The 13,321-nt window shown below is 47.5% G+C and overlaps 1 protein-coding gene across 2 annotated transcripts; it reads left to right on the plus strand.

The window, feature by feature from the left end:
- The first annotated feature begins 1,016 nt into the window (after nt 1-1,016).
- Nucleotides 1,017-10,927, plus strand: CREG1 (cellular repressor of E1A stimulated genes 1). 2 transcript variants are annotated; one of them, XM_014857610.3, is made up of 4 exons: nt 1,018-1,430; nt 4,646-4,765; nt 6,248-6,432; nt 9,606-10,927. In XM_014857610.3, exons 1-4 carry the CDS (start codon nt 1,077-1,079, stop codon nt 9,607-9,609), a joined length of 663 nt encoding a protein of 220 aa, XP_014713096.2. In that variant the 5' UTR covers nt 1,018-1,076; the 3' UTR covers nt 9,610-10,927. The 2 variants fall into 2 exon arrangements, with proteins under 2 accessions (XP_044614206.1, XP_014713096.2); XM_044758271.2 differs by lacking the exon at nt 9,606-10,927 and having other exon boundaries at nt 1,017-1,430; nt 6,248-6,436.
- Nucleotides 10,928-13,321: the final 2,394 nt, after the last annotated feature.

The raw sequence follows: 13,321 nt of genomic DNA on the forward strand, positions 1-13,321 counted from the left end.
AGTCTTATTTCTACAGGTGAGTTCTGAGTGGCAAGAGAATCTTGGCTGAAGGTTCAAGGCTGAGTCCGGGCTGAAGGAGAGGCAGGACTGGGGCTCACACTCCTGTTGCCCACACCTGCTCCCAGGCCTGGCCCACAGCAGCTGAGTGAAGTTAGCTCATCTCTGTTGATCAACACACCTGGGAGAGCCAGATTTACAAGCTGACCAACTCCTACACCAGGCAGCATTTATAACAACAGTTAAGGCGGGGTTTTGAGGCTAGGCCAAAAAGATTAGGACTCACTCTAAGGAAACATGACCAGAGCTTACGATGATCATGACTGTAGGTCGCATGGTGTGAGCTATTGACCACTTCCCAGACTGTGAGAATGGGGGAGGCCCCCCTGAAAGAATGGAAGACACCAGCTTAGGAAAAGCTACATACATGGGGTGAGGAGGGTCAGTAAGGGCAATAAATTTATGAAACCATTGACTCCAAGCCTGATGACCTACAGATCCCAAGCCAGTTTTGATGAGTTGAAATTCGTGCATGGAATACTGCTAGCAGACCAACAACCCCTGAGCGTCTGTCTGAGAGACTCCCGGGCCGGGAGCCGCGTCTTATAAGTCTTAAACTTTGGGGCTTCTGTCTTCGGCCACTGGGACCCTGGCTGCTCTTTGGTGCGGATAGTGGAGTAAAGAATAAAGAGGAGCATATGTAGAGAATGCAGCATTTCCTCTCAGATGCCAGATAGCCACATCCCAAGGTATTAAAGGAAGGGAGGGTGTACGCGTGTGAAGAGGCTGGTCCTCTCCTAGTGCTATGACTTAGGCAAGTGGCTTAATTTCTTGAAGCCTCTGTTTTTCCATCTGTCAGAACAAACATCGACCAGAGGACCGTTTCGCAATCCGCCAGAGCGGCGGGGTGCAGCGGGAGGAAGGTAGACCGACCGGTCCGGCGGGGGGCGGGGCTGGCCGGGGGCCGCCCCCTCCGTCCCGGCCGCCCATTGGCCCGTCTCGGCAGGCGGAGGCCGGCCTGCGGGCGGGCGCGGGGCCTGCGGGTCCCCGGGCTCGGGACTCTCGCCGCAGCCACCGCCATGGCCGGGCGTGTCCGCGGCTCCGCGCGCGCGCTGCTCGCCGCCCTGCTGGCGCCGGCGCTGGTGGCGCTGCTGGTGACGCCGGCGCGGGGCCGGGGCGGCCGGGACCACGGGGACTGGGACGCCGCCGCGCTGCTGCCGCCGCTGCCGCCCCGCGAGGACGCGGCGCTCGTGGCCCGCTTCGTGGCGCACGTCTGCGACTGGGGCGCGCTGGCCACCGTCGCCACGGAGGAGGCGGTGCGCGGCTGGCCCTTCGCCGACGTCCTCTCGCTCAGCGACGGGCCCCCGGGCGCGGGCAGCGGCGTGCCCTACTTGTACCTGAGCCCGCTGCAGCAGGCCGTGAGCCACCTGCAGGTGAGCGCGGCCCGAACCATGCCTCCCCGGCCGGCGGGCAGCTGAGTCCCAGGAATGTCGTCCGCGCCCTGGGCGACGCGCCGGGCGCGAATTCTTTGCCAGCCCTGGAGGACCTCCCTCCCCTGAGTCGTCTCGGAGTGCGGCGTCTCGTTAACTGGGCTCTTATTATTAAAAGTTTTGCAGAACGTACAGATTGGGGGGTAGTTAGTCAAGCGCTTGGTGTCCGTGGCTTCGGGGTTTCTCTTTCTTAATCCTTCATTTCTTACTCCTCCTTCTGAATTAATTTTCCCCTCCTCAGCAAGAAGGTAATATACAGGGTGGTGGACGATGACAGTGCTTTTTGCCGTCGTTAGGCCTCCTGTGCACGTGAGTTTCCTCTGCGGGGAGCAGAACTGAAGGGAGGTCATCTCCTCCTCACCCTTCGCCCTCCTTTTGGGGCAGGCTGCCCTCCTTTTGGGGCAGGTTCGGGTTTACAACTCGCTGGTGGAACCCCTGCTGTCCCAAGAGAGGGGTCACAGACAGCGCTTGGGAGGCGAGAGCCATGCAGTGCGCCAACAGAGCCTGATTTGGTGGAGGGTCGTTGGAGAAAGATCCCAGCTTTGAGGTTAACTGGGAAAGTACGACATTGTGGATAAAGATGAAAGAAACTGATACTTGATTAAGCATCTGTGGTGGGCCAGGCCGCCCTTCACCTTCCAGATGTCTTCCATTCATCCCTAGATAACCCCTGAGGTGGGTGTTACTGCAGAAGCACCTGCGGCTTAGGAAGGTTAAGGAACTTGCCCAGAGCCCATGGCCAAACTGGATTTCACCCCAGGTCCAGTTGCCTTTGAACTGAATATGTCCCACAGACCAGTTTCCTTTGGCCCACACAGAGTTCTGTGTTGTTTTTAATAAATTAGTTACCAACCTTTGAAAACTGAGATTTCAATTAAAACCCTAAATGTCTAACTTCTTGAAAAATTGGAAGATCTGTGGCTCTGGAGGCCTGCATTTGCTGAGCAAAAACAGAAGCAGCTGCCTCCTTTAGCCAAGGCACATACACAGTACAGTCGCCTGGGAAGACCTACAAATGCCATGCCAACGGGCCGGCCCGGTGGTACAGCGGTTAAGTGCCCATGTTCTGCTTTGGCAGCCCGGGGTTCAGGGGTTCGGATCCTGGGTGTGGACATGGCAGTGCTTGGCAAGCCATGCTGTGGTAGGCATCCCACATATGAAGTAGAGGAAGATGGGCACGGATGTTAGCTCAGGGCCAGGCTTCCTCAGAAAAAAGAGGAAGATTGGCAGTAGTTAACTCAGGGCTAATCTTCCTAAAAAAAAAAAGGCAATGCCAAGGCATTTTATTAAAAACGCATTCAATAAAAAACAACCTCCAACTGCCAGAATCCCTCCTTGATGCTTCTAATGGGGGGGCGGGGTGGGGATTGAGAACCACTTCCATACAACGATTATATTTAATTTAAACTTGTGCCCATATTATTATCCCCACTGTAGGAATGAGGAAACTAAGAGTCAGGTGCAGGGACTCAGCTGTGGCTAGCCAGCTCATGGCTGTCAGGTAGAACTCCAGCCCAGGTCCTTGACATCTCTAGAAAGAGGCAGTGGTAAGGAACCTACCCAGGACTTATAGTTTCCATGATGGCATCGAAAAGGCTTGGCCACATCAGAATTAGTCTGACTGATTCCATCAATCAACCAGTCAAGGTTGGTTAATACCGTCCACTTTTTCTCCTCCTTCTGACCTGTGTCTTTTCCCTGTCTGCCCCTGTCCACCCTGCCCACCAGATTTACATGAACAAAATGCCACTCAGCATTGCCCTCTGCCTGAAACCTTTAACAGCATCCACTGCTTACAGCTGCGTAAGATTCACCTGGGGTGTTTGTTTAAAATGCTGGTACCTGGGTTGGTAGTGGAGCCAGAAATCAGCATTTTAACGAGCTCTCCAGGCGGCTGTTCTTGGAAAGCCCTGACGGACGCCAGCCTACAAAGTAGTCTTGACTCCTGAGCTTGGAGTTGAGTTACCCTAACTCTGCCCTCCGCCTCCTTCCCCTCAGAAAGCCTCTCTTTCACGCACGTTGGGTTTCTCACTACTCACAGTCCTGCCTTAGACTTTCCCCTATACAACCTATAGTTGTATATACAACTATAATACAACCTCCCACTCCTGTCCTGATTCTGAATATCTTGTAAGGCTCCCGTAGTTTCCACATCACTCCAGGCTATGCTGACAGCTCCTTACACCGAGCTTCGAATACATTTAACTGTACCACTCGCTTGGCAGTTAGTTATGCACTGCCTTTTGACCTCTTCTCTGTCTTTGTTTTGTGTTAAGTTTTGTTTATGTCTGACTTTTCAATCAGGTTATAAACTCAGAGAAGGGAGAGACCTTAGCTGAATCCCACTCTCCCTTTTTTTTTTAGTCTTCTATAGACGCTTTGCCTAATAGTTTATAGACAGCAAATATTTGGCTAAAGGATTTCAAGGAGATCTCTTTATGGCACTATTTTGATGGGTCACTGTGAAAGGGCAAAATTTCCCACACAAGACATTTGGAGTTTAAAGTGCTCAATGCAACGTGTGGATTTTGCTGTAATCTGTCAACGGTGCCTTTTATGGAGCTGATTTCTGAATAAGAAAGAATGAGAAATTTTGCTTGCTTCACTGTTTGAGTCCAACAATTCTTCTCTTGTTGCTGGAGCAGGAGTGAGCTACTTCTCCCATTTTGAAATCACATGACAATTTCTGCTAGCATAAGATAACCAAGAAGCATGAGTCAGCTACTTCTTGCTTAAATTGTACAATTAGCCAGTTGAGCAACTGTGGTATTTTTATGCGCTACTTCCACATTAGAGTCTAACCTTTACATCTTTCAGTGAAGGCCATAGCCCAGCCTTGTGTTTGGGTGGTACTATAATTATATTTCCTCTCGTGAATATGGGACAAATTAAGAATTTAAGGGAAAAAAAGTGTTAAAAATAATTCTTACTGAGTCAGTTCATTTTAAATATGACCCCTCCCCCACTTTTGGAGAGAGGGTCAGGATCAGTCTCTCGTCCAAGTAGTGATTTTCCTGAGTGGAAGGTGGTGGTTTGTAATTCATTGTGTGACGGAAGAATGGTCAAGCTCTGAGGACAGTGTGTATACAGCTAGTGAAATGTATTAGCTCTCCAGAGACAATGTTTCACATGAGAGGGTCTTCGTTTTCTCTCTACAGGAGAATCCGCATGCTACGCTGACCATGTCTTTGGCACAGACTGACTTCTGCAGGAAACATGGATATGATCCCCAGAGTCCCCTCTGTGCTCACATAATACTGGCAGGAACTGTTACCAAGGTAAATGGTGATCCCACAGGAGCAGAGGCTGGTGTTAGAAGAGCATCATATTATCAACAACGAAGGAAGAGAAATTTTGAGAATAACATAAAATTGATTTATGCTTGAGATACAGAGGTGGAATACGTTCTAGTGTATAATTTCATGAAAACTCAATGTTTTAATCAGTTGCTTTCATTTAAGTGTTCAGTAAGATATCTATGAGGAAAATGAACTTTTTCTTTTGAGGAAGATTAGCCCTGAGCTAACATCTGCCAGTCCTCCTCTTTTTGCTGAGGAAAACTGGCTCTGAGTGAACATCCATGCCCATCTTCCTCTACTTTATATGTGGGACGCCTGCCACAGCATGGCTTGCCAAGTGGTGCCACGTCTGTACCCGGGATCCAAACTGGCATACCCCGGGCCGCCGAAGCAGAATGTGCGCACTTAACCGCTGTGCCACCGGGCTGGCCCCAGAATGAGCTATTTTTTGAAGGCACACAGATGTAGCAGCTGTGAAGTGTCTGTATAAGGAACGTCTGCTCAGGCAAAGCTCACCGCTCCCCGCCTTGTTTTAGGCTGTGGGGTATTTCCCGTGTTTGGCTTCCTCGCCTCCGTATGTGGACAGTGGCTGAGAGCCGAGAGCATCCTAGGGAGACTAGAATGGAAGTGTCCGGTCTAAATTCTGGAAGTTCGTTTAGACAGTTCGGATGAGAGCAGGAGGGAGGAGGTTCAGTAAAACCATGGGCAGGGCAGAGGGCAAGGTTTCACGAGCACTGATCTCACTGCAGGCCAGCAGATGTGGTTTCTGACCTTGTCAATCATGAATGCTCAGACAGGTTTTATTCATGGTCTGGAAGGTCTGTGTGGACACATCTCTAGCTGAGTGTCCAGGGCAGGAGAAAGGAGGAGGGGCGGCAAGTGCTCCTGATTTCCATGGTGCTTCTGAAGACTTCTTTGTGTGCACGCATCTGCGTCTTTCACGTGTGCTGGTTATGGGAGAAATGTGCCAATGTTATATGGCGTAAGCAGCAGTAACATTTTATTATAGTATCTTGTGCCAAAATTACTGTGTAACGATGAAAATTGGTACCGATGGTTTCCCACTTCATTAGTCTGTTATCATTCACATTTGAAATCTTCATTGTTCTCTGCATTTCTCCCAGCTTCCTTTCTTTGCTCTTGAACCCTTAAGTTTGAGATCAGGATTTATAGTAGATCTTAAAAGTTCTCCTCACAAGAAAAAAAAATAGAGAATTTTTAACTGTGTGTGGTGATGGATGTTACCTAAACTTATTCTGGTAATGATTTCATAATGTATACATATATCAAATCATTATGTTGTGCACCAAAAATTAATACAATGTTTTATGTCAATTATATTTCAATTTTTTTAAGGAATAAAAATTTTAAATCAACATTTATAATTATATAAACTCTTTAGGATTTGAGAAAACAAAACGTCACTGCTGTGAGAATGTTTATCTTACATATGTCCTTTAGGTGAATGAAACAGAAGTGGACTTTGCAAAGCGTTCATTATTCATTCGACACCCTGAGATGAAAACCTGGCCTTCCAGCCATAATTGGTTCTTCGCTAAGTTGAATATAACCAATATCTGGGTCCTGGACTTCTTTGGGGGACCAAAAATAGTGACGCCTGAAGAATATTACAATGTCACATTTCAGTAAGTATTTATGCGTCTTCCACCTTTCTAATATTGCAGCCCTTCGGTCGTCCTCAACCTTCTTAAGCAAAGGGGGTCTTAACCATTGCATGCACTGTGGGCCCCTTTGGCAGGCTGGTAATGCCTACAACCACCCTCAGAATAACATTTTTTAAATGCACAAAATACATAGGATTACAAAGGAGACCAGCTATATTGAAATACATTTATACAAATATTTTTTTAATGTGTGGTCTAGTAATATGTTGGCTTTTTAACGCACATGTTGAATGCTAAGGTCTAGTGGTGAGTGTATAGCTTTACTTTCAGAGTAGTGAGGACTGAAAACAGTATTGTAAGAGATCTTTGACGACTTCACGTGATATGAAAGCATCCACAGTTTCTCTATTTCTGTTGGTGACAGTCACAGTGCTATCACCGCTTTGGTGTATTGCCTACATTCATCATTGAAGGAAATGATAAATTTCAGTTAGAGCTAAATGAAAAGGAAAACGTTTTCTTTCATCACAGACCCCCTGAACTCTATCTGCAGGCTTGAACGCCAGGTTGAGGTCCTGTGTTAAGACTTTGCTTGTGGGGCCCTGGATGGAGCCCAGTTCTGCCCCATGATGGCATTTTCTCACGAGAATCAGTCTTGGTTGCTTCTGGACTATGAATGATCCACAGCTGAGTCTGAGCATGTGGCCCCATCCCCTTCAGCCCCCAGCCCTGTGAGTGCCTGTGGGGCTGTGTGGCTTATCCCACCAGGAAGTGGACACATGGAGGGGGGCGGTTGACACCAGAGGGGCCAATGGGAGAGAATGAAGGAGGACAGAACTGGGAAAAGGACAGGGAAGAAGGATGTCTTCCGATGCCTTGCAAGAAGGTCAGGGTTGGAGTGAAGGAGTACAGGGACTGGTGCTTTTCCCGGTGACACAGGTAACTGGCCTCTCTGACATCCTCGAGGCTGAGCCGGCGGTGGTAGCGACACTGACGGCAGCATCGGGCGTTGCTGGCTGGCTGGCTGCTACACTGGGTGCTTTACACGTATTAGCTCCTTGAATTCTCTCCGCACCCGTCCCAGGTAGGGGATGATTTTCCTCGTGTGTAGGACGGAGAGCTGATGCACGGAAAAGTGAGAAACTTGCCTGAAGTCAGGCAGCCAGTGAGGGATGGTGCTGGGATCCAAATTCTGGCGTCCTGGCCCCAGAGCCTTCACCTGGCTTGTTACCATGACGATCTGCCCCCCCATGCCCCCCCCCCCATTACCCCACTGGCAGCCGGGGGCCTTCTGATCCAGCGTCGTTTATAATGTGCTTCCTGCTTGTAACGACCGACTGCTGTTTGTGGAGCTTAGGGCGCTGATGCTCAGCTAGACTTATAGGCTGTAGCTCCTTTTAGGGCTTAAATTCTTAGCATTTATTTATCGTCTTATTCTATTGTAGGACAGTTCCATGTTGAACTATTGACTCCCCACCAGGACTCTAAATTTCTTCACAGCAAAGTTCAGGTTTTGTGTTTATTTTTTATCCTGAACGTGGCCTAGTTCAGTGCATGGCATAGAGCAGCTGTTTAGTAAATACTGGCTACTTGTACAGCAGATAATTTGAGACAAAGGTTCTCAACTTCTTGTTTGAGTAAAGAATCCAACAGTCCTGGTGTTCATTTTGCTGCTGTGCATGCAGGAGAGAGGCGTGGGCCAGTCATTGTCTCTGGGCTGGCAGGGCCACCTTCCTTTATGGGAATGTGGAAGTAGCAATTACAACGTTATGACTGGGCAGCAAATTATCAAGGAGGACGGCCAGTATGATAACAAGCCCGCTGTCGGAGGTGAAAGTTCACTTTCACGGGACGTGACAATCTCTGACGTATAGTTTCTCTGTATAAATAACATGCCCAAGGGCAATGCTTACTTTAATAGCGAAGTAAAAATTCCCATAAGTCTCCATGCTGAATAAGTGAATAAAATAGATAAATTTGAGGCTCCCACTTTATTACACAGACGAGTGAGCCTTTTCTGCAGCTCAGAGATAAGAGGGAGCATTTTCTCCTTGTCCAGTGTGTGACCCCTTCTGAGGCAGGACTCCAGAATCCCAGGAACGGGCAGTGCCTTCAGGCTGATGTTTCTGAACACGGGCCTCTGCGTGTTACCTGTCTGTTTCAGAGGCCAGGAGTGGGCCCCCACCATCCCACCCCGCGATGGGCCGCCAGAGCTGTGTAATAGCCCGTGCAGTGTCACAGTGGTGTCTGAGAGGGCTGAGTCCTGTACCTTCTTGGGGAGTGCTCCCAGGGGCCTCACAAGCATTCTGGGGCTTCCCCAAATGGCAGCCACCTTGCCCGGCCCACCCAGGTTAGATCCAGAAGATGGTCTTTCTACAGATGCCATAAAGCCTCTGCATCCACTCAGATGGGGTCTGTCTAGAAGCTTCAACACAAGTGCTGCTTGGTAGGGGTCCTGTGGGGCCAGCTGAATGTGGTTCACCTCACTGGACTGTTGGGTCAAGACCCCACAAACATATTTGCATGCTGAGTGGCAGGTTAAAATGTTTACATGGAGAATTTGCTGACATCCTTGAGTAAGCAGTTCTCCTAAGCGTGAGCAGCTGCCTCCTATAGCTGTGGGGTCTGAGCAGCAGAGTGTTTGCACCAGGCCTCGTCTCTTCTGCGGTGCCCACGTGTTGCCTAGCAAGGACAGAGGTGACGAGAGGTCACGGATTACAAACTTGCTCGGTCTCCTTTACCTGGAGAAGGATTTCCTCATAGCTGGGGTCAAGGGCACCTGCCCAGCTGGACTCAGGGTGGTCAGGCACTGGCTAACTGCTGCTCTTTTGCCCTAAAGCTCGGGACCCCGTCTGCTCTCAGCAGCTTTTGTCCTTTAAACCTTCGGATAGCCCTGAATGAGATAACCACAGCAGCATTTACTAAAGTGTCAGCACCATGCTTGGAGAGGAGGGGTGCTGGCCAAAATGAAGATTCCTAGGCCCAGCCCTAAACCTGTTGATCCCAGAACTCAGGAATCTGCATTTAACCACTCGGGTGATCCTTCAGTACATTAAAGCGGGTGAAATTAACTCAAAATCTTAAACTTTTAGATCAGAAGTTTCTCTAGTCTTTCCCTAGAATGAATTTACTTTTAAGATTTGTCAACCGAGTTGAATGAAATAATTCTTTCTCCTCTCTCTCCCCTTCTCTAGGTGAAGCAGAATATGGAGAATTTAACCACATGTGTGAGGTTGCTTGGGGTGGCTCATCAGACTTGAAGGGCTTAATGTTTCTCTCTGGAAGGATCCTGGAAGATTAGCCACTTGTCTTTCACATGCTGGTTTGTTTGCTTGCTTGCTTCTTTACAGGAATAAGTGGCCCTGTCACTGGATTTCTTGAAAGATGTGGTTGCTAGATATTTTTTTTCATATTTTGAAGCCATTTTCTTAGAGACATGTCTTATTGTGATCAAAGAAATTCTGTCTCATCGATTCTGAATAGTTTCCCAGCGGTGCTCCTTGAAGAGGGGCAGGCCCCAGGCTGGACTGCCCGCTGGCATTTGAAGGTGCTTGAGGGTGTGTATGGGTCCCTGGAAGCCACTGTCCTGGGGGAGGGCGTCGCTCACCCCGGCTGCCCTGAGCCTGCAAAGGGGCGGGCTCCTGTTGTAAGTGCCCGAATAAATCTTGCCAAGACATGAAACCCAAATGGGGCTGCCTACTTGTGGCCCATTTACATCTGACAGTCCTGGGTATTGTTGATCCAACACAGGGCAAAACTATTAAAGAACTTTGTTTCTGTTTTTAAGTTTTCAAATCTGGGGCAATAATTACCTAGAATAAAAAAAGTTCATAAAACTTTTCCTGAATTTGATTTCCCCACCTAAGTGGAGACTGTATAATTTGTTTCTTCCACCCAAACACACAATCATACACACGTACAAATTATTATTATTCTTTTGCCCCAAAATGGGATTGCAAAAGAAAAAGAAGGAAGGAGGGTGTTCTGTGTGTAAGTTGTTTCTCATTCCTTGATAAGCAGAGTTAACCCAGACATGAGTCACCTCAGCTGGAGTCAAACGGCGCACCCCCCCCCCCCCCCCCCCCCCGCCATGGCTGTGTTAATAATGCTGCCTCAGCAGTGACCTAGGCTTCCTCAACTGCTCTGAGTCCCTAAATTGCTCCTAACACTGTGACTACTTAAATCAGGTCATCAAAGGGAAGGTAACATGACTTTTTTTTAAAAAAAATCACATTTCTTCAGAAGAGAAGAAACTATTCAGTTTTACTACTGATATGCTTGATTTCAGAAGGTGAGCTTCCTTGTAAAGAGGTGTTGTGAATCAAGCCGCTGAGTCTTTAAATGGCTAAGAGAAAGGAAGTTGAATATGAATCATGAATCATGCTTGTAACTATAAAATGAACTTACCTGGAATCCAGCAAACAGCTTGTGTTTAAGAAAAATGATTTATGTCAAACTTGGTAAAATGGGTTCAGTATTTAAAGCACCAATAATTAAAAGCATTATTTTAATGAAACGTGTTGGATTTATTTTCTTAAATGTAGATGTTAATGTTTATTACACTTCGTTTCCTTGTCTATGGTCAGAACCCTTTTGTGTTATTTTAGCCTGCTCATAAATCAACCACTGACTGCTTCAAAGCTTGAAGTGAATATCTCGACTCTTTCCTATTGGTAAGCAGCTCATTATGTCCCAAAATTTGGGGGCTGGCCAGAATGCAGCCTTCATAAGGGTCTCACCCCAGGGCCTGGGGTGCCAAGGTGCCTTGTGATAGAATGAGCTGGAAGGTGTCTGTCTGGTTTTCTCCCTTTACTCACTTATTGCGAGTTTTGTCTCCATCATTTGGTGCCCTATAAAAACATATCTATATTCAGGTAAGATCCCATTATCACAGGGGAAAGTTACCCAGTTTTTCTCAGCAGGCGCTGCAGGTTCCTTTTAATTCAGTGTGCAGAGTATGTCCCTATTATGTTCAGATTGCCCACCAGAGGGCACTGTAGACTACTTTTTGTGCAAATGCCAGTTTCTTGTACAGCTGAGCGGGTCAAGGCCCGAAGAATGACACCATGGGTGGGGTGGAAAGTGCAGAGTCTTGAGATGACACTGGGGTGGAGGCAGCCCAGCAGGGGCCTCATGCTGCTGCTAGGCTTTCATGGATTTATCGCACCGTCCCTCAATGCCATGTGCTTCGGGTCCCCCCGTAGCCCACCTGCTGCACAAGAAGGGCAGAGCCCGGGCCAGAACCAGATAGGGGATGAGTCTCAGACAGGGACTGGCTTTGGCCCAGAAAGCAAGGCAGCTTCTGGTCAAGAAAAGACAAAATTAAAAGGAGAAAGAGGGAGTGGCTGAGAAGCCCAAAGATGCTGAGCCCAGGTGGCTGCATTTGGTGGATCTCGTTGGCCTTGGATCTCTGCTTGTTGGTCTTTACTACACCATGACCAATAATCACAGTTTATTCTGTCTTCTAGGCCAGGTTCAGATTCTTTGCAGGTATGTAGTGGGGTGGGGAAAAATCCTTTATGACACGAGGAGGGGCTCAGTGAAATAAACGCATAAATATTTTGACCTGAGGTGGTTAATGTCGTGTTTCCCTTCTTAGTAATATTCAGACTGATGATCACAAAGTAATTGAAGAAGAGATTCTACTTGCCCATAATGGGGCGTGTTTTCAGTTTTAACACTGAAAAAATGTTCTAGTTTGTGTAAAGCTGGTAGGTCAATATTTTTTAGGGAAATTCCAAACTGTCACTTCAGAACCAGATGCTCTATAAATTTTCATCTGGAAAGACAATTATAACTTAAGTCCTTTTGGAATAAGTCAACCAATAAAACTTCAATCTTTTTCTTATTTTTTTCTTAGTATTTATTGTAAGATCTATTTGTGTGAAAAATAAAGATAGTTTAAAAATTCATAATCTCACCAGCCAGCATGGCTGCTAATATTTTGATGTATTTTCTTCCAATATTTGCCTCTATGAAGTGTTTAAACCTAGTCAAGACCAGGCTGTATATTGACTGTCCATCACGCTTTCACTTAATCACTAGCTTGTTATGCTGGTGGAAACCATTCATAAGGATGGTTTAGAATGGCTGCACAATATTTCATTAAATCCGTCTGCCCTGGCTAGCAAATAATGGTCTGTGTGAGGACTCTGTTGCTAGTGACAGAAACCCTATTCAACGTGGCTTAAGCAAAAAGAGGGGTTCACTGATCTTAAGATGTGCCTTCAGAACTCCATCTTCATCTCCTGGCTCCTCTTCCCGCTGTGCTGGTTTTAATTGCAGCCAGCAGTCCTGGAGCAGAGAGGCTGTATGGTTCCCAGCCAGCAGAGCAGTCCTGAATAGTCACTGTGTCTGGGGACAGGGTGCCCGTGTTGGCCGAGCCTGGGGCCTGTGTCCTTCCCTGCAGTGCGGGGTCCAGCTCAGCAGCGGTCAGCACCGCAGGTGGGGGGACGCAGGGTCTCCTCAGAGGAAAGGAGAAGTTACGTCAGCTGAAGGGACACCAGACAGGCAGAAGCTAAAGGCTCTTACCACTTTCTCCAGCGTTTGAGCATTTAAGTTGCTTCCAATTTCCCCGTTATAAAAAAACCTATCTTTCTGCATAAAATAGTCTCTACGTCTCTGTTTATTTTCTTAGAGAGATTCTCAGCAGTGGAATTCCCAAGCCAAAAGCTGTTGGTACATGTTACAAATTGCTCTTAAGAATTTGTATCAATTAGAGGTGCGTCAGCAGTGTGTGGAAGTGCTCAGCAAGCACTCTCAAATTGACCGCAAAAATGGTATTGTGTTATTTTAATTGGCAACTCTTAGGTTACTGGTAACATTGGACATTAAAAAACTCAGTAAATATCAGTTGCTTTTCTTTCCTTTGCTCCAGATATCAGTTGGTAACCTATAGGTTGAGTTTTCT

The sequence above is a fragment of the Equus asinus genome, chromosome 25 (assembly GCF_041296235.1).
Source record: "Equus asinus isolate D_3611 breed Donkey chromosome 25, EquAss-T2T_v2, whole genome shotgun sequence".
Classification (NCBI taxonomy): Eukaryota; Metazoa; Chordata; class Mammalia; order Perissodactyla; family Equidae; genus Equus; species Equus asinus.

Excerpts from the sequence above, each read along its gene's own strand:
- CREG1 (XM_044758271.2), top strand. The coding sequence starts at position 1,077 with ATGGCCGGGCGTGTCCGCGGCTCCGCGCGCGCGCTGCTCGCCGCCCTG. Across the intron at positions 1,431-4,645 it reads AGGCCGTGAGCCACCTGCAG|GAGAATCCGCATGCTACGCT; the intron begins GTGAGCGCGGCC and ends TTCTCTCTACAG. Across the intron at positions 4,766-6,247 it reads TGGCAGGAACTGTTACCAAG|GTGAATGAAACAGAAGTGGA; the intron begins GTAAATGGTGAT and ends TATGTCCTTTAG.